This window comes from Ursus americanus, chromosome 33, assembly GCF_024610735.1.
Source record: "Ursus americanus isolate L20-20 chromosome 33, mUrsAme1.1.p, whole genome shotgun sequence".
NCBI lineage: Eukaryota > Metazoa > Chordata > Mammalia > Carnivora > Ursidae > Ursus > Ursus americanus.
Genome location: NC_142159.1, coordinates 24,410,050 through 24,434,284, shown reverse-complemented (window position 1 = coordinate 24,434,284; position 24,235 = coordinate 24,410,050). Strand labels below are relative to the sequence as shown.

Below are 24,235 nucleotides of genomic sequence, written 5' to 3'. Positions count from 1 at the left end.
CCCCTCCACTCTCTCTCTAAAAAAAAAAAAAAAAAAAAAAAAAAAGCAGCAGCAGATGGGAAGGTCTGTGTTCTGTCAGGCTCTGGGGCAGCTCACACACGCTGCTGATCGCTGGCTCACCTCTTCGGAAAGGAGCTCAGGCGAGCCGAGGCAGCTCCGGCCCCTGCCCGATCTCCTCCAGCCAGGTTTGCAGGCGGCCCTGCGGGGAAGGCGCTGACTTCTCTTGCAGGCTGCCCACCCCACTGCAGGAGGAGGCTTTGAGGTGGTGAAAGACCAACGTGGGTCTGGCTCACCCTTGTGGGTTCCAGCTACCCTTTCTTTCCCCACTTCACGTCCATCTTCCCTGTTCAACTGCCAGCCGACACAGCAGCACAGCAAGAGGAGCTAGTCACCAGCTCCCACCCGTGCCCAAGGTCAAAGCCACACAAGAATCCTTTCTTCTGTAGTTGATTCCTGGTGATTCTGATAAATTCTAATGGGTACGGGAAGAACAGGAGGAGATGACTGTAGTTAACTGTAGTGTAATAACGGTATGAAAATCCACAAGTCAACGGTGGATTTCCCAAGAAGGAAAAACTAAAAACAAACAACAACAGTAACCAGCCCATCTCATTTGTTACCGTTGGGAATGACTGTTATGCGACCTCCCTTCTCCGAGCACTGGTACTTGAAGGAAAAGAATTAGAGCATTTATCCCAGTAGAACATACTCTATATTTTACAAGAACCAAGTAGCCTCAGTTGATGAGGGAAAGCTCTAGGTACACAAGAATCCCAGCTAACAAACGTAGAATGAATGGGAGAATTAGAAAATAAACCTTTTCCCTTACCAATGCCCGCATGCCTGCCCTTCCAGCGGGCCGAAGTGCCCTTCCAGCCCCAAGCCCGGGAGTGGATCGTCACTGTCCGGATGATCCCCCGTGTTTGAGCGGTTTCCGGATCTGCAGACGGGAGTTGGCATTGGCGATTTCCTTTGGGGTCCAACCAGATCTTTTTGCCACAGCTGGGGACACTGGAGGCAAGCCTCTTCCCTTTCTTTCTTCTTTTCTTTTTTCTTTCTTTCTTTCTTTCTTTTTCTTTCTTTCTTTCTTTCTTTCTTTCTTTCTTTCTTTCTTTCTCTTTCTTTCTTTCTTTCTCTCTCTCTCTCTTCTTTCTTTCTTTCTTTCTTTCTTTCTTTCTTTCTTTCTTTCTTTCTTTCTTTCTTTCTTTCTTTCTTTCTTTCTTTCTATTTATCTGACAGAGCCCACAAGCAGGAGAAGCAGCAGAGGGAGAGGGAGAAGCAGGCTCCCCAGGGAGCAAGGAGCCCGATGCAGGACTTGATCCCAGGCCCCTGGGATCATGACCTGAGACGAAGGCCCACGCTTCGCCAATGAGCCCCCTAGGCGCCCCGAGGCAAGCCTCTTCTGAAGTCTGAGCTACTCAGGGCTGTGGCCACAGCAGCGAAAGGCAAGGGGAGGTTGTATTTCTAGTGGTGCAGTGGCCGAGCCCGAGGAGGAGAGGACCCGCCGACGTTGAGGGGAAGCAGAAGGTAGGAGAAGCATGCTGGCCTCCCCTGCCCGTGTTATGGTGCATCTGTTCTGTGGAACGGGCCTCCACCGTGACCAGAATGATCTGCAGTGTCTGTGTGATGCGGAAAGGTGCCTGCGATGTAGTGAGGGGAATAGAATCAAAGCTCCGGGCCACACGTGTCACGAGAACCCAACTGTGTGTGCTCACGTGTGTGCGTGTGTGTGTGCATCTGGAGAACGTCTAGAAGGACACACACCGCATGTCTAACAGTGGCGACCCCTGGGGAGGGGCTGAAGGGAGGAAGGAAATGGATTTACTCTCACTCCTCTACATCCTGCTGGGATATTTTATGTGTTCCTTTATTTATTGCGTTTCTTTTCATTTCGTTTTGTTTTGTTTACCACAAGCATTACTCCTTGTGGTGTACCATTTTTGGAGCCCACACATGTCTGCTTCTGGCTGGGACTCAGGTACAAGAAGGGGTGGCCGGGGCAAGAGGGGGTGACATCCCGTGTGTCCCTGGGGAGGAGGGGAATGGTCGGGGAGAGGGAAGGCGGGGCAGAGCAGCCAGCCGCTAGATCCGGCCGGGTTTTTATCTTCCCTTCCTCCCTTCCCCTCAGCTGCGTTAGGAGGGACAAGCTGGATACATCCCTTGGTGGCCTCCCCCCCCCCGCCCCCCACATCCTCCAAGGTCCACTGTGGCCCTAGGCCATTTCCTTTCTGTGGGGAAGGGCTTGTTTGAAGATAAGTTTTCTTGCTATGCAGAGCTGCCCCTGGGCTCCAGGGGTAAATAAAAGCGATCCATCATTTTCTTCCCCCTCTTTTTGCTTTGTCTTCCCTGGTGGGGCATTAAGGACAGGCCAGGGCCTGTTTCTAAAAGTCCCTTTAGTTATTTAGAAAAAGTCCTACATAATTGAAGCAGAGGGAACCCAGGAATCGAATGCATAGTTGCCACATGGAACAGAAAGTGCAAATTTAGCGAACAGGGCTGTTTTGATTCGCGAACTGCCCGGATCTCCTGGGAAGGGGTTTCTAAAGACGGGTAATGCCTTTGCTGGTCCTGGAGGGCCCCTCAGGTCTTGAGTAAGTCCACGCACCAGGGGGCTGGCAGTGCCAACCCAAGGGGACCGCGTGGCCAGGCGACTGGGTCAGGGCTGCCTCCCCGGTGACCCCTGGCCTGCTGGCAGGCCAACTTGAAAATTTGCTGTTGTAATTTTTGAGGTTGGGCTGATTGAAAGTGACACAAAGATCGTCGGTGACTAGGGTCTCTTGAAGATTCTTGCCATTTTCGAATACTGTGAAGATACATTTTATTAGTTGGGGGACTCCTCGGAAATCAAGCCGATGCTGTTTTTGTTGATTTGTGTGTCTGTCTGTATGTTTGTGTGTTCTGAAACTGCAGATAACTGAACTGTCCCGTCCTCCCCCTGCCCTGGTTTGTTTTCACCGTCCTCCCCCTGCCCTGGTTTGTTTTCCAATGAGCTCATATTGCCCGGCTTCTAAAGACCAAAGCATCAGCAATGCAGGGCACCACCCCTCTTTGCAGTTAGCACGTAAAGAGAAAGATTTCTTTCTTTTTTTTTTTTTTAAGTTTTTATTTTTTAAGTAATCTCTACACCTGACTTGGGGCTCGAACTTACAACCCCGAGATCAAGGGTCGCACACTCTACCCACTGAGCCAGCCAAGCGCCCCAAGAGAAAAACATATCTAAGCAAGGGCTGTGGAGTCTGAGTTGAGTCCTGGGGTCTTAGACTGGGTTCCTTTGAAACACTGCAGAGGTTGCCAGGGGAGTCTCTGGGGGGAGATGCCCCGTGGCTATGAGGAGGGCAGGATCCGGCCCGGGCAGAAGGTGAGCCTGGTGAGGCTGCAACTGAGGCCTGTTCTATGAGAAAGCTCTGGTCTGAAATTGAGCCGGGAGGGCTGGGCCTTGTCGCCAGGTGGAGGATGGGTGCCTGCCGCCGAGAGGGGATCTAAGTGTGACTGTATCGCGTCCTACCTCTGGTTGCCCTTGACAACTGCATGTTACCTGAGAAAGTTACTTCATAGCTCCACGCCTCAGTTTGCTCCTCTGTAAAATGGGTCAAAAACACCCTAACTTTCAGGGTTGCTTTAAGGATTAGAGATACAAAACACACACAGAGTTTCTAGCGCAGTGCTGGTGTGGCTAGTAATACGCAAAATACACAAGGGTTTTCCGAGACTCAGTACGAGAAAAATAACGTGCCATATCTCATAAGTATTTTAAATATCAGTTACATGCTGAAATGATGTCTTGGATATATCGGATTAAATAAAATTTATTACTCAAATTAATTTCACCTGTTTTTTAAAATTTTTTTTAAACGTGGCTACTAGAAAATTAAAATCACACACAGGGCTCATCAGATATACGGATACTGCTCATACACGGGCAAGACTGTCTAGAGTCTAGATTCTAGACAATGTTCTTGGCTATTCCATCAATCCGTCAGTGAAAAATTATTCTTAGCACCCATGATGCTAATTAGCAAACCATCTGGTGTTGACTGGAGATAAAGAGAGCCCTAGTGGGCTTTCCATGAGTCTTTCGAATGTAAGTTCTAACTACCTCTGGAGTTTTGCATTTCCGATTGAGCAGAGCTGGCTGTCCCTGGGATGTTGATTGAAACTAAGTCACATGTACAAAGGGCGCTGAAGGATTTTAGAGTAAATTGCAGGCACTCGAGCAGCCTTTCCAAGCCCTTCGCTCTTGAGAAGACCTCTGTGTTGTCGCTCAAAGTGGGTCCGACAAATATGTTCATAATCGCATTCAGAATCTTCTGCCTGAGAAGAGAGGAAGTGGAGTGCTGTTTTAGAAAGCATTTCATCCAAAATGGTTAACGTATTTATAACGGGCGCTTATGGGAACACTCATTTACGCCCAGCAGCTCTTTCTCCACTGTTGTTAAATGAAGAATATTTTACCGTAGAGGGCGCCAAATACACCCCCTCATTGTTTTCGCGTTTTAAAGAAAACATGACAAATTAGTGACCCGGAAGATTTGAATAAAAAACACACCAGGGAAATCATTGTTTTGAGAGTTATTTTCAGCTTAATTAATTCACTTTGGCTGTCCAAACTCATTTTAGGTCTGCAGGCTAGTTTCAAACAAAATGTTATGACAGAGCTCATACTAAAGATTTGGGGCAAGGATTTCCGTTTGCCGAACTGTCATCCCAAGCTAAACAAATGTCAACAGAGTATCCTTAGGCAAATTAACTTTCCCCTGAATGGGTTCTTTTATCTCATGCATCTGCATTCATTCCCGTGGGTACTTTCAGGCTGGGCTAACGTCTTTAGATACACATGAGTGATGGAAACTAAAAAAAAAGAGTAATGGGTCATTTGGGAAAACTTGGTCCTGGTCTAAATAAAATTATTCCTCTATCAATTTCAAGGAGTCTAAAAAATCTATTTCAATTTCTTCTACTGATTTCAAGGATTCTAAAATTTTTTCTTCAAAAAGTTAAGGAGAATGATCATGTGACCCAGGGATTTCACTCCTAGGTATATACGTCAAAGGATCAAAACCAGGTATTGAAACAAATACTCATACACAAATGTTCACAGCAGCACCATTAGCAGTGGCCGAATGGTGGGAACAGTGAAATGTCCATCAACAGATGAATTTGATAAATATATCAAATTTATCAATATATCAAATGTGATATATTTATATAATAGAATATTACTCAGGCTTCAAAGGGAATGAAATGTTAATATAATGCTATACATGGATGAACCTCCAAAAATTATGTTAAGTGAGAGTCCCGTATAGGATGGTTCCATGTATATAAAATAACCAGAATGGGGCGCCTGGGTGGCTCAGTCGTTAGGCGTCTGCCTTGGGCTCAGGGCGTGATCCTGGCGTTCTGGGATCGAGCCCCACATCAGGCTCCTCCGCTGGGAGCCTGCTTCTTCCTCTCCCACTCCCCCTGCCTGTGTTCCCTCTCTCGCTGGCTGTCTCTCTCTCTGTCAAGTAAATAAATAAAATCTTTAAAAAAAAAATAAAATAAAATAACCAGAATGAGTAAATTCCCAGAGAGAGAAGCAGACTGGTAGTTTCCAGGGAGCGAAGGAAGGAGGGATTGGGGAGTGACTGTTTAATGGGTACAGGATTTTCTTGGGGGTGATGAAAATGTTTTGCAACTAGACAGATTCACAACATTCACAACATTGTGAATATACTAAATGCCACTGAATTGTACTCTTCAAAAATGTTGATTTTATGCTGTGTAAATCTCACCTCAATTTAAAAAAATTTAAAAACATTTTTTTTCACTCTTTCTGTAACGAGTATTATAGGGTGGTGTGGGGAGCGGAATTTTCTGAATAGCCAAACGAACTTTTAGGGGCATCCGTCAATTAGGTTTCCCTGGTCAGCCTGGCCTCTCCCTAATATCGCAGCAGGGAGACACCAAACTCATTCCTCTTTCATCGTAGATCCTTTATTCCTCTATAGACCAGCTGTTTGCAATTGCACTGTGGATCCTGTATGAAACTAAAAAAATAAGTAAATAAAAATCTGCACAGTATTTTTCTGACCACTGGATGTCATGAGCGCACAGTATATACTTCAGCTGGAAACCCTGCACTCCGAGGAACTCCGCTTCTTTCAGTACGGCGGGGTCCTCCGTATGTCTGCGCAGAGGGCATGGGCCAGTGATGAGCTGTTGAAAAGTTTTGCTTGTGCAAGCACGACACTGAGAGGCATTGAGAGTACCTTTCGGCCTTAGACGGTACAGAGCCTCGCTCATTTAGCAAATCAGAATAAGGACAAGTAGATGCTTGTTGTCACTCACTATCTTATTTCCCATTGAATGGTCTTTAAAATTTTTTAAATGTATTCTTTTTAAGTAGGCTTCATGCCCACCACAGGGTTCAACCTCGAGACCCTGAAATCAAGAGTGGCCTGCTCTACTGACTGAGCCAGCCAGGTGCCCCCCCCCCCAATTGAATAGTCTCTAATTCCTCTAGAGAGTAACTTCTCCGGAGTGTAACCTCCTGAGAGTAACTTATCCTGAGTGCCGTTGACCCCACGTCAGAATTGTACAGCTATGGAATTTCCAGGTGTACCCAGCTTTGACATCAGCATGTCCTCATTTACGAAAATACTCTTGGTCCCTCTCTAAACTGGGGCAGTTAGGGAGGCCTGACTGTGCCAACCAGCAGCTCTAATTACCCCTCTTGGTTGTCATCTGTGACAACCGTGGAAATCATCTGTGCCAATAACATTGCTAACTTTTTTTTTTAATTAAGAAGGAAGGTCAATGAATTAAGTAGGAAGTAAATTTGGGCTCTCGCTAGTTTAAATCTAATACTTCCAAGGACACTAGGTTCTTTACCCAACCCCCTCCCCCCACAGGTGGTCTGTCTGCAAATTATAAGGATTTGAATGGTTTGTTCAAAGCCAATTCAGGAAGTGTTGAAACCTGGGCTTAGAGAAATTGGAACCAAGGGGCTGGAGAAAGAGAATATAGCCACAAAATTGGATAAGACATCTAAAAAATACATTTTTCTTCCTTTCTTTTTTTTTTTTAAGATTATTTATTTGAGGGAGAGAGAGAAAGTGCTTGCAAGTGAGGGGGAGGGGCGGCGGGAGAGAGAGAGAATCCCAAGCAGACTCGCTGCTGAGTGCAGAGCCAGACACGGGGCTCAGTCCCATGACCCATGAGCTCATGACCTGAGTGGAAACCATGGGTTGGTTGCTTAACCGACTGAGCCACCCAGGTGCCCCTGCATTTTTATTTCTATGAGGTATTCAAGAATAGGGGATGTAAAGTAGCAGCCTGGCCCCTGAGCAAACCTAGGAGTGAAGGAAGGGAATGCTTGTACTTTAAGAATGCACTCAAACTCTCCCCATCCTTAATGCTAACAACCTCTAATATGGAATAAAGATCAGATTCAGAACTTAAAAAAGAAAATTTAATCATTCTTTAGAATGATGGCACAAGAAGAAATAGGAAGGACTGGGAGTGACAGGTGGGTGTTTTAGGATGAGTGGCCAGAGAGACCTTCTCTTAAGAGATGTCCCTCCGCCAGTAAGCTCAATGGGATGAGGGAGGAGTCAATTGAATATCTGGGGGGGAGAGCCTTCCAGGCAGAGAAACAGCACGTTCAAAGGTCCTGTGGTGAGAGCACATTTTATAGGAGAATAGCAGGAAAGGGGGGCAGAGTGGTAGGAAATGCTGTTACCCTGAGTGAGACCAAACACAATGGACGGTTTTGAGCAAGGATTGCAATGAGCTGGTTCAGGTTTTAGAAGGTTCTCTATGGCCACTCGGAGAATAGACTATAAGGGAGGACCTGAGTAGAAGTGCGAGACCAGGTGGAGGCTACTACAGGTGTCCAAGCAAGGGAGCTGGTGCCTTAGGCCAGGCTGGTAGCAATGTGCGGGAGAAGAAAGGTGGTCAGAAATATTTTGAAGGTAGACTTGACAGGGTCTGTGAATGGGCTGGGTGTGGGGGGACACTCACACTTACTGTGTTTCTTCCCACCTTCAGGTTTTTGCTGATTGCTCTGCCAGGAACCCCACCCCTCACCCCCAGCTCTTTACCTGGCTGCTGCTTCTCAGTCAGGCCTCAGCTCAAATGTCACCTCAGAGAGGCCTGCCCTGACCACCCGACTGATGTCCTTCTCCTTCCCTTCCTTTATCTTCTATGCCATTATGCTGCTTTATCTTCTTAATAAATTTATTGCCATTTGAAATAAAATTAAAAAAAAATTTTTTTTTAAGTAGACTCCATGCCCAGCATGGAGCCCAACATGGGGCTTGAACCCATGACCCTGAGATCAAGAGTCGCATGCTCCACTGACTGAACCAGCCAGGCGCCCCAATTTTTATTATTGATTTTTTATTTATTTTTATTTCTTTAATTTATTTTTAATATTGGTTTCCTCCAACCAGAATGTAAGCTCTGTGGAAGCATAGCTTAGAAAAGTGACAGAAAAAAAAAAAAAGAAAGAAAAGTGACAAAAATATTGTATATTTGTGGATGTATCTCTTAGGAATGCTTCCATATGCACGTGACAGATCTCCCAACTACCAGAGACCCAGACAAAACGGGTCATTTCCTCAGATAACAAGAAGTCTAGAGGCAGTTGCTGGCGGTGCGTCAGCTGCTCTGTGAAGCCATTGAGGCCTCGAATTCTTCCTCTCATTCTGCTCTGCCATCATTACCATGCTGGCTTTTTACCTTCGTGGTCGCAAGATAGCTGCCACGGTGCCACGCATCAGACCTATTTTAGGACCAAAGAAAGAGGAAGAAACAATGTTGGCAAGCTCTCCTCTTTTCTTGCCTGTTTTTATAAGAAAGCAAGAGCTTTGCGGTGCCTGGGTGGCTCAGTCCGTTAAGCGTCGGCCTTTGGCTCAGGTCATGATCCCAGATCCTGGGATCAAGCCTCACTTTGGGCTCCCAGCTCAGTGGGGAGCCTGCTTCTCCCTCTCCCTCTGCTGCTCCCCCTGCTTGTGCTCTCTTGCGCTCTCTCTGTCAAATAAATAAAATCTTTAAAAAAAGAAAGAAACTGTTAAAAAAAAAATGAAAGCAAGCAAGCAAGCAAGCAAGCAAGCTTTCCCAGGAGTCTCCCCAGCCGATTTCCCTTTATGTCTCATTGGCTAAAGTGAGTGGTGTGGCTACTATTAGCCACAAGAGGAGCTGGGACGTGGGCAAAGGAAAAGGGACGGTTGGTCGGCAATGGTGCCTTCCACAGTTGAGTAAATGAACTAAAAGAGATTGATCAATGACAAGATGACACCTAAGGAACCAAGCAGGCCCAGGGAACACAGACCAAAAACTCAGAACGTCTTAGGAAGCGTGTTTGTTCACTCATTCGTTCGTTCGTTCCTTCCTTCCTTCATTCCTGTTTTGTTTAGGGTTTTTGTATCTAAATTCATGACCGATATTATAATGTTTCCTTATTATGCTCTCCTTGTTAGAATTTGGTGCCAAGGATACACTGGCCTTATAAAATGAGTTGGAGAGAGTTCTCTTTTATTGGCAAATGTTTTCTGCAAAGGGCCAGATAGTAAACACATGAGGCTTTGCAGAGGCTATGGTCTCTGGCGCAGCTCCTCACCACGCTAGTTAGCGTATGAGAGCGGCCGCAGACGGGGGTAGAGCAGACAGGGCCGAATGCAGCCCACAAGCTGTGGTTTACCTATCCCTGCTCTAGGCTATGTTTTGTGTAAGTTCAGAATTATTTGTGTCTCAAATGTTTGAGAAAACACTCTTGTAATACCTCACGGGCCTGCTTTTGATTTGTGAAGATGTGTTTAAACTGTTGATTCAATTTCTTTAAAAATTACAGGATAATTCTGCTTGTCTCTTTCTTTCTTTCTTTTTTTTTTTTTTTAAGATTTTATTTATTTATTTGACAGAGAGAGAGACAGCCAGCGAGAGAGGGAACACAAGCAGGGGGAGTGGGAGAGGAAGAAGCAGGCTCATAACGGAGGAGCCTGATGTGGGGCTCGATCCCACAACGCCGGGATCACGCCCTGAGCCGAAGGCAGATGCTTAACCGCTGTGCCACCCAGGTGCCCCGATAGTTGTCCATTTGATCTATGTTTGCACATCAATGGACAAAGAATTGTTCATAATTCACTTGTTAATTGTGATTATAAATATATATATATATATAACATATTATATATGTCAATTTTACTCTATCTTACTACTCTCTATGGAGTAAAATTTACCATTCTAACCACAAAAATTTTAAAAATTTAATTGTGGTAAAATATTCATGACATAAAACTTACCATCTTAGCCATTTTTTTTTAATTTACTTTATTTATTTTACAGATTTTATTTATTTATCTGAGAGAGAAAGAGAATGAGCAGGGGGGAGGTGGGGAGGGAAGAGGGAGAAACAGGCTTCTTGCCGAACAAGGAGCCCACACGGGACTCGATCCCAGGACCCTGGCATCATGACCCCAGCAAAGGCAGACGCTTCACCGACTGAGCCACCCAGGCGCCCCGCCGTTTTTATTTTTAATTGTTCATTATTTTATTTGATTTTTGTCATTTTATTTTGTTTTGTGTTTTCCTCGCGATAAGCGTACTCTCGAATCCCCGTCTTAGCCCCGTTAAACGTACAGTTCGGCAGGTGCCACAGATCCAGAACGGGACACCGGAACCATTTTAAGTGTATTAAGCACATGGACAATGTTGTGCCGCCACCCCTACCACCCATCTCCAGAAGTTCTGTTCCCCAGAAGTTTTCCAACTTCCCAAGTAGAAACTGGACCCACTCAACAGCTCCCCTGCGCCTGGGCCCTGGTAACTTCTCTTCTACTTCCTGGGTCTATGACTCTGCTTGCTCCAGGTACCTCCCGTAAGTGGAATCACACAGTGTGTGTCCTTTTGCACCTGACGTCTTTCACTTGGCATGTTTTCCAGGTTCACCCTGGGTGTAGTGTGTGTCTCTCGGAATTGCATTCCTAGCTCACGCTACAGTGGTAATGACTTTTTTTTGGGATATCTACACGTATCAACTTAATACACCGTCCACCTTAAACTTACACAATGTTAGATGTCAATTTTATCTCAATAAAGTTGGAAAAAGTAAATAAATACAAATACTTTCCTTCCTTTTAAAGGCAGAATAATACGGCATTGTATATATATGCCACATTCGGTCTATCCATACATCTGTCAAAGGACATTTGGGCTGTTTGCATTTTTCGGCTATTACGAATAACGCTGCTGTGAACATGGGTGTGCAAGTATTTGAGTCCCAGCCTTCAATTGTTTTGGGTGTGTATCAAGAAGCGGAGGGGCTCCTGGCTCAGTCAGAAGATCATGAGACGCTTGGTCTCTGGGTGGTGAGTTCGAGCCCCACATTGGATATGGAGATTACTTGAATGAAAAAATAAATCAAAACTTAAAAAAAAAAAGTAGACTTGCTGGATCATATGGTAATTCTTTGTTTAGCTTCTTGAGGAATTGCCAAATGGTTTTCCTTCATTACTAACTGTGTAATTGAAGTTCTACACATTGGTGATTGCATAAATCATCCATGTACACTTCACGCAATCATCTCAACTCACCACCAGGTTGGAATCCCCGCTGGCTCTCCAGAAGGCCCCTTGTGTCCCTTCCAGTCACCTCCACCACCGGAGACTGGTATTGCTTGCTTTGGAACTTTATATAAATAGAATCCTTTTTTATTTATTCTTCTGTGATTGCCTTCTTTCATTGAACATATTGCGAGATTCCTCCGTGTAACTGCCTGTAGCAGTGGCTAATTCATTCCACTGTATAAAATACCACCGCGGGGGTGCCCGGCTGCCTCGGTCAGTGGAGTGTGCAACTCTTGATCTCAGGGTTGTGAGTTTGAGCCCCATGTTGGGTGGGGAGTTTACTTAAAAATTTTTTTAGGTTTTATTTTCTAACTGTTGCTGTTATATAGAAATACAATTGCATTTTGTATCCTGTCCTTGTATAATCAACTTTGTATACTCACTTATTAATTGTAATAATATATTTGTTGATACTTTTGGATTTTCTATGTACCCAGTTACGGCATCTGTGAATAAGATGGTTGTATTTCTGCCTTTCTAATCCCAAAAGCTTTGTTGCACTGGCCTGACCTCCAGGTTTAAGTTGGGGTAGCAAGTGTCCTAGTCTCTTTCCTGATATCAGAGGAAAGCTTCCAATATTTCACCCTTAAGTACGATGTTTGCTGTAGAATTTTTTGGTAGACATTCTCTATCAGATTGAGAAAATTCCTCCTTTCCCCTAGTTTCCTAAGAGGTTTTTTTCTTTTTTTAATCATAAGTGGATTTGATTTTCACTTTTGGATGGTGAATTTTATTGATTGATTTTTTCTGCATGTGTTGAAATGTTTCTAATATCTTTTTCTTCCATTTTTTGTTGCATTGATTTTTGGATATTAAGCTAACCTTGCATTCCTGGGACAAACCCAACCTCTGGGGACATATTATCCTGTCTATATATCCCTGCCTTGGTGAGCTCTGATGCTTTCCAAGAGATTTTTCAAAAAACTAATTTGTCCTTGGGGCTCCTGGCTGGCTCAGTCAGAGGAGTGTGCAACTCTTGATCTCAGGGTTGTGAGTTCCAGCCCCTCGTTGGGTGCAGAAATGACTTAAAAATAAAATATTTTTAAAAACCTAATTTATCCAGCATTTCTAATTTTCTTGGTGGTAGTGTTGGTAAAAAAAAAAAAAAAGTGAGGCTCCCTTTACTGAAGTGAAAAAACCTTGAAGACTAAATTTCAGTATATCTGCTACATTCTCCTTTTCACTCTTAAATCAATATCACAGAGGTGTGCGTGGGCACAAGCAAAGATCTCTACATTTCTGAAGCAGAGGCTGCCCCCCCATGCCAGACTTGTGTTTGGTGACTCTGTCTCTCTTGATGCTCATCAAGGGGTGCTGGTCCTGCCCGCTCCTGGAAGACTGACCACACTGGGTCTTTGACACCCTATCCTAATGTGCTACTGACACTTTTTGAGGTTACTGGGTTGCTGTCGCAGTCCAACTAGCTGATCCTGGTCATACCATTGTGACCATTAAGAGCTCAGAGAAGTGCCCAGCAATAGGTATTCTCCCCACAGATCAGCCCTTGTCCATCTTGTTTCGCCACCGCCCCCATCATTCCTGGCATGTTTCATGACATTGAGTCTAAATCCAGTTTTCAGTGGCTTAAAGTTTCATTTAGCTTGGTGGGTCCCTACATCCTTCCTTGGGGTAGGCTGAATATTGCCTTTGTCCCAAATGTCCATGTCCTAGTCCCTGGAACCTGTGAATGTCACAAGAGACTTGCAGATGGGATTAAGGATCTTGAGATGGGGGAGATTATCTTGGATTTTGGGGGTGGGTCCTACATGCAACCTCAAGGATCCTCATAAGAGGGAAGCAAGAAGATCCAAGGAGGAAGTAGGAGGTGTGATGGTTGAAACGAGAAAGTAGGAGATGCGATGGTTGAAACGAGACGGGAGGGATTCCGGGAGGGCGGCCAGTGGCTACAGAAGCTTGAAAGGGTGAGGGAACGGATTTTCCCCTCAGAGTCTCCAGAAAGAACTTGTCCTGTCAACACCCTGACTTAAGCCCAGTGAAACTGATTTTGGATTTCTGACCTCCAGAGCTGTACGAGAACAAATTATGTTGTTTTCATCACTGACTTCGGGGTAGTTTGTTACAGCAGCAAAAGGAAACTGATACAGCCTAGTGACACAACCATTCGCTGGGGTGGAAGGGGAGAGTCAGAACTCAGTACAGATTTGGAATTGCTTACTGACCAGTTTCGGGGTGGAGCTGAAAGCCATGTACCTGTCCTACAGAAGGCAAGTGGGGGTGGAGTATGTGAGAGGATATAGGCAAGACTCCGGCCTGCTCCAGGAAGTAGAAGGTCCAGCCAGCAGGTGCAAATAGGATGACCCATTCCAACAGCAGGTCTTACGGTGAGTTTACACAGATAAGGGGCTCAGAATGTTAATGGCAGGCTGGGCTGTAAATGTTGTCAGGAATTTGGTTCCAGTTTTGTTAATACTTAAACTAATAATAGAGAAGATAATTTCCCAAAACCAGGGTTTTGCTCCGGGTGTGTTTTTGATGTGGGTTACTAGAAAAAGGATAGATATGATGGTAGATATGATGGCAGAACATGCCTGCTGGTAGACACCATAAATGCTGAATTCTAGGGGAAAGGATGAATCAGAAGATACCCTATAAGACTGGGAATCTTTCCAGGGAGGCTGGTGAGAGAAAGCATGGGCATCCCTACTGATTTCGGGTGGATATGGCTGAACACTCTGCAAGCAGATTATTTAATAGGAGGATTTAGTTATGTTAATGCCTCACTTCTACGGACATAGCTGAAAGCCAGAAAGGAAATAAAAATTTTTTGGGTAGTCAAAAAAGATGTTTCAGGTGCACCTGGCTGGCTCAGTTGGTAGAGCGTATGACTCTTGATCTCAGGTTGTGAGTTCAAGCCCCATGTTGAGTGTAGAGCTTACTTTAAAAAATAAAATAAAATAAAAGATACGTTAAAAAAAAGATGTTTCAGAGTTTGCATATTTTGGTTTTAGTACAAACTTTGGGCTCTCAGTTCAGCTCTATCTATTCTTCTTGTGCATGTAATTCTAAATGTGTAGTCAGTCATCTGATTTCTGGCCAAACAGATAAAAAACAGTACATAAGAAGCCAGGAGATGAGGGCAGACAAACAGACAACCCTAAGAGGAGACAGTCGGCAGCCTGTGTGAGCAATGCTAACTGTAAAAAATAAACATATACACACTGGTACCCTCCAGACACCCTTGCTGCCCAGCCCTGCTCCAGCCTCACAATCTCCATATGGTCCACCAATGAAAGGCTTAACTCCTGGCAAAACACGGGGCTTCTAGACCTTGTTACAGCACCAAGTCTCACTTCTGTCCTGATTGGTTGTGCCCTGGCCTTATCAATATTAATAATTAGAATATCACCCAGGAACATCAGTGTATATTGCTTTAATAATAAAGCTAGCTAACTTTCCCCCCTCAATATCTAAGAAATCCGAAGATATAACAGTTAGTGGTTGTTTCGTGTAGGGAAAACAGTCTTACGTAGTTATAGGCCCAGTGAGCATTAATATAATGACAATGACAATTGGTGAGCCTCAGTCATTAGGAAAAGCTTAATTACATTCAGCTTAATCTGTTTAAGAAAACAGGCATGAGTGTGATACATTTGAGAAGTTTTAATCCAAAAGAGACTAGGTGTTAGTACTTATATAGAATTGAGCCTTTAACCATCTAGAAAGTTCACTTGAACAGAATGACTCATTCTTCAGGATTCCAGAGTTAGCACTCCTGAATGAAACAAAATGGTGGCCCGTCTGTATTACCGCTACCAGAAAGTACATATTCCTTGGTAGCCGGATCCATTCTTCTAGGCTAGTCTTACGCAAACCAGAGCATTGGCGCACCTGGCCTGACCTGACCACCCCTCCCTGCTCCCCTGGGCTGATCACCCCGCCCTGCTCACTTGGGTTGATGGTGCTTCCCTGTTTACCTGGGCTGATCACACACCCTGGCCTCTTCCTTCTCTTCGCCTCTGTGGGTCTCTGTCATGGAGCTGTGGTGGCACTGAGGAAGAACAAAGCTCCCTTCTCATTTTTGACATGGTGTTACGATGAAAATGGCATACTTGTCAGCTCATCTCAGACAGTCGCTCAGGACACAGGCCTAGAAAAACAGGAGTTTAGAATAAGACGCAGCCTTGATGAGCCGGTGATGTGGTCGGATAATGGCAGAAGCGAGTTCAGAGTCGAATGCGACACCCTAAAAAAACAAATTAAAATGAAACAAAAGCCTGAACCAAAACAAGCAACGTGCTTCGTCAACACGAGAAGGAGGAAACTCATGTCCACAGTTAATGGAAAATTTTATGGTTGAAGAAGACAGTGAGTTAGAAAGTAGGCAATGAAAGGGACCCTGCTTGACTCTGTGTCGACTGTGTCATTGGAGTCTGCCACCTAGGCGAGGGAGGGACCCTCTTTCTCTAGTATGATGCCCTCCCTAGCAGGTGGGTCCTGGCTGGTCCGATCACGTGATTAAGTAATTACTCACTCTAACCACCTATGGTCCGTGTTAGCCAGCAGCACAGCCGCCCAGCCGCCCCGGCTCTTGCCTGAGCCAAGGATTGGGAGAAACTGGGGCAAGGCTGCAGGTCTGACGACTATATTGCAGGATGCCTCCACGGGGAGGTTGCTAAAATTACAGGCTCGCAGGTGCTTATTGTGAGGACTCTGTGGGGCCATAAAAGGGCCGGGGCTCCCTAGGCATCCCCAAAGCACTAAGCGCAGGACAGGGGAACCTGCGGGAAATGGAGCCACGGGTAGTAGCAGACACCCTCCAATTCCCCGGCAGCGCTGTCTACACCAGCCCCGAGCCCTCCTGCCTGTGAGCACGGGCCCTGTCTCCTCGCACTGCCCTGGGGCCACCTCCTCCCTCCCTCTCTCTTTCTCTGCAGGCCGCCCCTACCCCTCACCCAGCCCCCTCTCCCTCCTGTCTCCCCTGCTCGGGGGCTCCGTACCCCGAGCTGCCAGCAGCCCATGACCTTTCAGGCTCTCTCTGCTCTCCCTCCTTCCCTAAGTCCTACTTCAGACTCCCAAGAAAAGTGCTCAGACACCTCGGTTTGTGTTTCTCTGCCCGCTGGATGTCAGGGGTCCTTGGTCTGTTGGAAGGTGCTTGGCGTCCTTGCTGTCCTCAGGAGAGGTGGTCTCACGGAATCCATGAGGTGGCCCTCTCACAGGGCCGGGGCCCAGCAGGCAGGACGCGACTCACTTTGCAAAGACCAGAGAGCGAGCTTCTCACTTCTGAAAATGTGGAAGAGAGTTCCGGGGCGGGGGAGAATGAGCCCTTCGTTTTTACCTCTAGCTCCCGCACTAACAGGCTGGCTGACGATGAGAAGTCACTTTCTTTCTTCATCCAGAGAGGGATCTGGATAGAGGATACTGCCATCTGCCATGTACCAGGGGGCACGTTCTATTGTGAAAGCCTATTCAAGGTGGGGAAACTGAGGCATAGAGGGGCTGAGTCACTTGCTCGGGGTCACACATGGCTCATCAGTGGCGGAGTGGGGATCTGAACCCCATCACTCTGGCTTCAGAAGAACCCTTGCTCTTGGCCAGGCTCCATTCGCGCTGGCACGTAGCAGGTCCAGTGTCCCCGGGCTCCAGGGAGAAGGGCGCCACGAGCTCGGGCAGCGGGGTCGGGTTAGCGCTGCTCTCCTTGGTGTCTGGCCAGCGCCCCAAGCGCCCTGCGGGGACGCCGCCTGCCCTGTGCCTTTGTCCTCTCTTGAAGGGCATGGGAAATGCCTGCCTGTCAGTAGGTATAAACTCAAAAGTTTCTCCCTCAGCTGGTTTCAAGGACTGTTTACCCGAGTAGACATGGGAGGATTAGGCCCTCCACTGATCCAACCCGTTTGGGTGTGACCAAGCGGGCTGCAGCTGTCAGGACAAAGGCTTCCCATGGAGAAACAGGAGGCCCACAGGAGCTCGATGGCCCCGAGGCACGCCCTGGGATGTGGTTCCCGAGCTGGGGCTCCGGGGTCTACAGGCGGTTCGAGAGTGACGCTAAGAACACAAGGGCCTCCAGGTGGGACACTGGTCCCTGCCTAAGCGTGGGGGGCCAGGCCATTTCCCAAGAGAGCGGCCGAGGCAGCCCAGGTCTGCAGGGGCAGCCTGTGTGGACTGCTGATGGGCAGGAAATGCCAAGCCAAATCCGGCTGGGGTTTCCAGGCCCCTGGGATGGCCCTCACCCATTCCCAGAGTCCCCAGTTGCCAGGAGCAAGGGCACAGGAAGTGTCATTGTCCCCGGGAAATCCTCCCCATCCTGCTTCTCTCTGCCTTGGGCCTTTCCCTGTCCTGCGGCCACTCATCCACAAAGGGTGCACTGTGTGGTCCTTCAAGTGAGTTTTCATAAGTTAGGACATGGAACAACCCAAACCGTGGGCTCAGTGCACATGACGCCAGCAGGGCTCGGGCAAGTGCACGCCACCTGGCCCCGTCACCCGAGTCACAAGGACCATTGTGGGAAGGTGTTATTGTTTTACTGGGTGCAGCTGAGGGTGGGTCAGTCAGCGAGACTTGGTAAATTGTTATTTACAGTTTCTGAGCTTTTAAAAGAAGAGCTGCCCCAGGATCAGCGTGGCTCCGGACCTGCGGTACCATGACGGCTCTGGCCCTGCTGCTGGCTCTGTTCCTCCTGGGCGCCCGGGCCCAGCATAGCTCCAAGTGGACCTACTCAGGTAAGCCCCCACCCCAGGGGCTGCACCTTTCCTCGGTACCCTCACCTGCTGGGGCTGCCCCTCCTGCCTACGGAGAGCACACTGAACTCAGACCCCTGATCGAGACAAGGGGAGTTCGTGCTCCCTTCCCGGACCCCCTGCTTCTCCAGCAGGTGTTCTTGCTTTAGAACCTTTTCTGGCCGTGGTGCTGGTTGGAGAGCCCGCGCGGCGCCCCTGACTGCGTAGCCCTTTGCTTTCGCAGGCTCTGCACGTGGTGGAGGAAGTTGCTAGAAAGGGCTCCCTGCCATCTCACAGAGGGTTTGTGAGAGCTTTCTTCTTGGAGAGCTCATGGTCTGAGATTTACCCAGAACACTCCGACTTGCCGAGAACCCAGCAACTTTGCGCGGCCCCCAGGCTGCTGCCTCCCAGTAGCCATGACCCTGCTGAGACCCAGATGTGCACATCTGGACCCAAGTCACCCCTCCCATGGGGGGGGGCGAAGAGAGCTCCTGTCCCTGCCCTCCTTTTAATGCCCTGCACTGAAGGATGGGGCTCTGGAGGACCTCAGGGTCGCTGGCTGACCCACTCTCCACACGGCACCCCCAGCTTTGGACACCAGGGGAAGCATACATTCAGGGTGGATGTATGTTCTGTTAAGTCAAGGGCAACAGAATTAGGGACATCATGGGAGGCTCAGAGAGTTCAGCGTCAGAGGGCAGGGCCACCAGCTCTCCACTCGGGAGCAGAGGACGATCACGTGTGGCCAGTGCCACGGAGGCCCTGGGCTTCTACTTCCTGCGGCTCGTTGGTACTAGGGGCGGTTCAGAAGCGTAAGCAAGAGAGAGAATTCCAACAGGCTGGTCTTGTCCTTCCTAAGCTCAGCCCGGCCTCTGAGACTGTGGGCCTTCTGGAAAGTGATCAGGGGCCCGGGAACACTCGGGGCAGCTGATTCAAAGGCCTTTGAGGAATCCTCGAGAATACTGCAGCACTGCCAGGGACACAGGCCAAGGCCTCTCGATCTGTGCAGGGGCTGTGTTCGGCGCCTCTGGCCTTGATCCTGGCATCCCACCTCTGGGAAAGAATGTTTAAATATTGGTTTGTAGTATTAAAACAAGAAGAGCAGAGAAATAGAAAAAATGGACTTTTCTGTTGATTGCAAAACCAAGCAGCTGTGAGGGGCCCCAGTACAAACATCTTCCTTAAAACCAGCTATGCGCTTGCCATGCAGCTGCCATCCCGACTGTGAAGGGGCGGCTCGTTACAACCACTAGCTTTCTTCCTTCTCTCCCTAGAATCGTTGCCCACCTTAAAAAGAGACATTTCCTTACTTTCTTTTCAACTAATCACTTTGGTCATCTTTGAACGTGATGCTTCCCCTTCTTGCCCTGAATCCATAGGTGTAGGCATCCAGGTGGCCTCGACCATACTGGGATCCCATGGAAGGGGCTGGAGCAAGTAAACCGGTGGGGGAGGGGAGGGGACTGCATGGTTGTTGGGGGAGGGGAAGGAAAACTGTGCCATTAGGAGGAAATGGGGACAGGACCCCTGAGAGTAACACAGCAATGACAAGCCCCAAGGAGCCTTCTAGTGCATTTACCAGCATATTCCCATTCCAGGGGAAAACTATATATTAAAGACCCTCATTGTTTTCCAAAAGCCGACTGTTCTCCACACTAATGACAGCAATGGGGAAGTCTGGAATCCATGTCAAAGCCCCTGAGACACCAGGTTCCACCAAGCGGACTTTGACGGTGTCCCTCCCACCTCCTTCTGGGGGTCAGGCCCTGCTTTCTAGAAAGGAGACCCCTGGCCTTGATTGTGGCCTCCCGCTGGGCAGGCCCTGCTGTGAGCTGAGCCCCTCCAACTCTGACCCTTGGCTCTCTCCTGTCACAGCGGGGGCACTGGACGAAGCGCACTGGCCAACGGAGTACCCCACCTGCGGGGGGAGGAGACAGTCACCCATCGACCTGCAGAGGAGAAAGGTTCAGTACAACCCCTCCCTGAAGGCTCTGAACCTGACAGGCTATGAGGTCCAGGCAGGCGAGTTCCCCATGATCAACAATGGCCACACAGGTAAGGGGCAGGTGGCAGGACGCTGTCCACAGGCGCCCAGCAGCGGCGGCAGGTGCCAGGGGCCAGAGCGGCACACGGGAGACACAGAGCGCAGGCTGGGAGCTGCAGGCCACAGGCGGGTGGTGGCCTCCACCCCAAGCTGCACGGGAGGGCCTCTGTCTTTGGCCTCAATTCTTGGCTGGCTCCTTCCTTCTGCATATTAGCCTCTCCCCAAGCTCACTCTGACCCAGCCAGTGGGAAATGCAGCTGACAGAGTCCATGCTGCTGAGGCCCCTGATCAGCCTGTGAGGTCCGCGCACCTGTGCCCTATTCGGATTTTCCATATTTTCTGTATCGAGTCTGATTGGCTCACAATGCCTGACAGGCGGGCCCAGTATTTCTCAAAGGTTTTGTTTATTTTATTTATTTATTTTTAAAGATTTATTTATTTATTTGACAGTGTGAAAGAGAGAGAGAGAGAGCACAAGCAGGGGGAGCGGCAGGCAGAGCAGCAGAGGGAGACGCAGGCTCCCCACTGAGCAGGGAGCCTGATGTAGGACTCGATCCCAGTACCCTGGGATCATGACCTGAGCCAAAGGCAGACGCTTAACCAACTGAGCCACCCAGGTGTCCCTCAAAGGTTTTAAAAAGAGGCTCTTGAGGTCTTGAATTGGGTCCTCTTATAGGAAGGGGGTGGAGGTCAGACAGGAAAAGGCTGACCTGGATCTTGGAGACACCCCATTTCAGAAGCCTGGACTGTTCAGCTGGAAAATCTGTGCTTTATCTTTACTGAACATACTTTTGATTTTCCAAGTGGGCCCATCTCCCCTGAGTCTCGTGATACCCTCCACCCCCGGCAAGGGGTATCGTTTAGGCTGGAGGCCAGCGGCCTCGGGAGGCAGAAGGACTTAAGGTGATGCAGTCTCTGGTGGCTGAGCCGGACTCAGACCCCCAGCCCCCATGTCCGATTCGTTGACCACGTCCTCCTCAGACACCCCCACCCACTTCCACATGCTCTGGGCTGATGTACTCCCACCCACATAGGTTCATGGAGGTCACAGGACTTAGATCTCCTATTTGCACGATGGAGAAGATAAAACCAGTTGCCCTTGATGGGGCTGGTGGACACGGGAGAATGAAGATCGATAAAAGGCCTCAGGCACATGTGGCCGAAATCACTGAACTCTGCAAAGAATTCATGAAAGCCTGATTCAATCATTAACATCAAGCTCCTATTTCCAAAGTTACTCTCTGAAGCCTCCAGCAAGCTGGCAGGATGGAGCTTCCCCTGCTCTCCTTGCCCTTGATGAAGAGGGGCCAAGGGTGGCAGCTGAGGGCCGGGGAGAAGCTTGATTGACCCCACCAGGACAGGCAGCCAGAAGTATCAAAGGATCGAAGACCCCATAGGCACCATGGGCTGTTTCTGTTGCATGCCTGCTGGGTAGGGCTTTGTGCTGAGGACCCAGGAGAGGGGAGGGGTTAGGAAGGTCCCAGCTTCTGGGGAGGCGGGGCTTACAGCGGCCACCTCCTCCCAGTTTAGAGAGGGCCCTGGACCTTCCTCCTATGGGCTGTACTGGGCTCTCTGGAGGCTGGAAGCCTGTAGGGTCCCCCATCTACCCTATATCATATCAAACATATTGGAATGCCCTCAAATGGCTCCCATTACTTATATTTTTTTGATGTCAAGTATTTTGAAAGATTTTTAGAATTCTTTACAATTGGCTTTACATTGTCAGCAAGCTCCAAGCTTCAAGAATTCTACTGAAGGAAAAAAACAACAATACCGTAACCAACAAATTTCCAAATCTAATAACATTTTGATGAGTAAGTTTAAAAATAAAATTGATATGATATAATTAAACACTTACTAATTTTGATTTTGTAGGGTTCTTTTTAGATTTAGGAACCAAAGATGGATAGATATATTTAATATACACACACATATTTTTAACTGACTTCATTTTCTTAGAGCAGTTTTACGTTCATAGCAGAATGAAGAGGAAAGTGCAGAGATTTCTCATACACCCTCTGCCCCCACATACACTGTCTCCCCATTGTCAATATCACTCACCAGAATGGTACGGTATTTTTTTAAAGATTTTATTTATTTATTTATTTATTTATTTATTTATTTATTTATTTATTTATTTATAGAGCGGGGGGAGGGGCAGAGGGAGAGGGAGAAAGAATCTCGAATAGACTCTGTGCTGAGCATGGAGCCCCCCGTGGGTCTCTCCATCCCACGACCCTGAGATCATGACCCGAGCTGAAATCAAGAGCCAGCTGCTTAACCAACTGAGCCACTCAGGCGCCCCTAGAATAGTACTTTTTTTTCTTTCTTTCTTTCTTTTTTTTTTTTTTTTTACCATGGATGAACCCACCTTGACACAACATAATCACCGAAAGTCCAGAGTTTGCCTTAGCGGTCGCGCTTGGTGTTACGCATTCTATGGCTTTGAGCAAATGTAGAATGACAGTATTCATCGTCACAATATCATACAGAGTATTTTCACAGCCCTAATTATCCCCTGTGCTCCACCTGTTCATTGCTCCCCCTCCCTCCCACCCCCTGCAGCCACTGATCCTTTTACTATCGCCATAGTTCTGACGTTTCCAGAATGTCACAGAGTTGGGATAATACAGTATGTAGCCTTTGCAGATTGGCTCCTTCCATTGAGTAACGCATTTAAGGTTCCTCCATGTCTTTTCATGGCTTGGTAGCTCATTTCTTTTTAGCATTGAATAATATTCCATTGTCAGGATAGACCACCGTTTATCCATTCACCCACTGAACGGCATCTTGGCTGCTTCCAAGCTCATAATTCAGCAATTATGAACAAAGCTGTCATAGACATCCATGGGCAGAGTTTTCTGTGGACGTGAGTTTTCAGATCCATTGGGTGAAGACCAAGGAGCACGATGACTGAGATGTATGGTAAGACAGTGTTCAGTTTCGTCTTCCAAAGTGGCCGCGCCATGTTGCGGCCCTGCCAGTAGCGAATGAGTTCCTGCCCCTCCACACCCTCCAGCATTTGGGGGTAATGGCGCTCTGGATTTTGGCTGTTCTGATAGGTGTGCGATGGTATCTCACTGTTGTTAATTTGTATTTCCCTGAGGACATACGATGTGGAGTCTCTTTTCACATGCTTGTTTGCCATCTGTACATCCGTGGTGCGGTGTCTGCTAAGGTCTCTGGCCCATTTTTTGATCAGGTTGGTTGTTTTCTTATTGTTGAGTGTTAAAGGGCTCTTTGTATATTTTGGCTAGGAGTCCTTTATCGGATGTGTCTTTTGCAAATATTTTCTCCTAGTCTGAGGCTTACCTTCTAAGTCTCCTAATAGTGTCTTTTACAGAATTGAACTTTTTATTTATTTTTTAAAAGATTTTATTTATTTGAGAAAGAGAGAGAGGAGGAGTGAGCACAAGCAGGTGGAGGGGCAGAGGGAGAGGGAGAGACAGACTCACTGCTGGGCAGGGAGCCTGAGGCAGGGCTTAATCCCAGGACCCTGGGATCATGACCTGAGCCGAAGGCAGACACTTAACCGGCTGAGCCACCCGGGTGCCCCTCACAGAACAGAAGAATTTCATTGTAATGGAGTCTAGCTCATCAAGGATTTATCTCATGGATCCTGTCTTGGTGGTGTGTCTAAAAAGGCATCACCACACCCACGGTCATCTAGGTTTCCTCCTATGTTATGTTCTAGGAATTTTATGGTTTTGTATTTTACATTTAGGTCCGTGGGCCACTTTGAGTGAATCTCGGTGACAGGCGTGAGGTCTGGGTCTAGACTGGTTTCTTGGCATGTGGATGGCCTGCTGTTCCGGCCCCGTTTGTTGAAGAGACTCCATGGTACTGTCTTTGCTCCTTTGCTAGAGATGAGTTGAGTAGATTTACTTAAGAGTCTATTTCTGGCCTCTCTA

General features: G+C 47.6%; 1 protein-coding gene across 1 annotated transcript in view; it reads left to right on the top strand.

The window, feature by feature from the left end:
- Nucleotides 1-1,130: 1,130 nt before the first annotated feature.
- CA6 (carbonic anhydrase 6) overlaps nucleotides 1,131-24,235 on the top strand; it is a 38,808-nt gene continuing 15,703 nt past the window's right edge. The window contains exons 1-3 of the mRNA XM_045803371.2: nucleotides 1,131-1,527; nucleotides 18,144-18,283; nucleotides 20,156-20,335. Of these exons, the coding sequence (XP_045659327.2) occupies nucleotides 18,205-18,283; nucleotides 20,156-20,335 (259 nt within the window). The 5' untranslated portion in view covers nucleotides 1,131-1,527; nucleotides 18,144-18,204. The remainder of the gene's footprint in view (nucleotides 1,528-18,143; nucleotides 18,284-20,155; nucleotides 20,336-24,235) is intronic.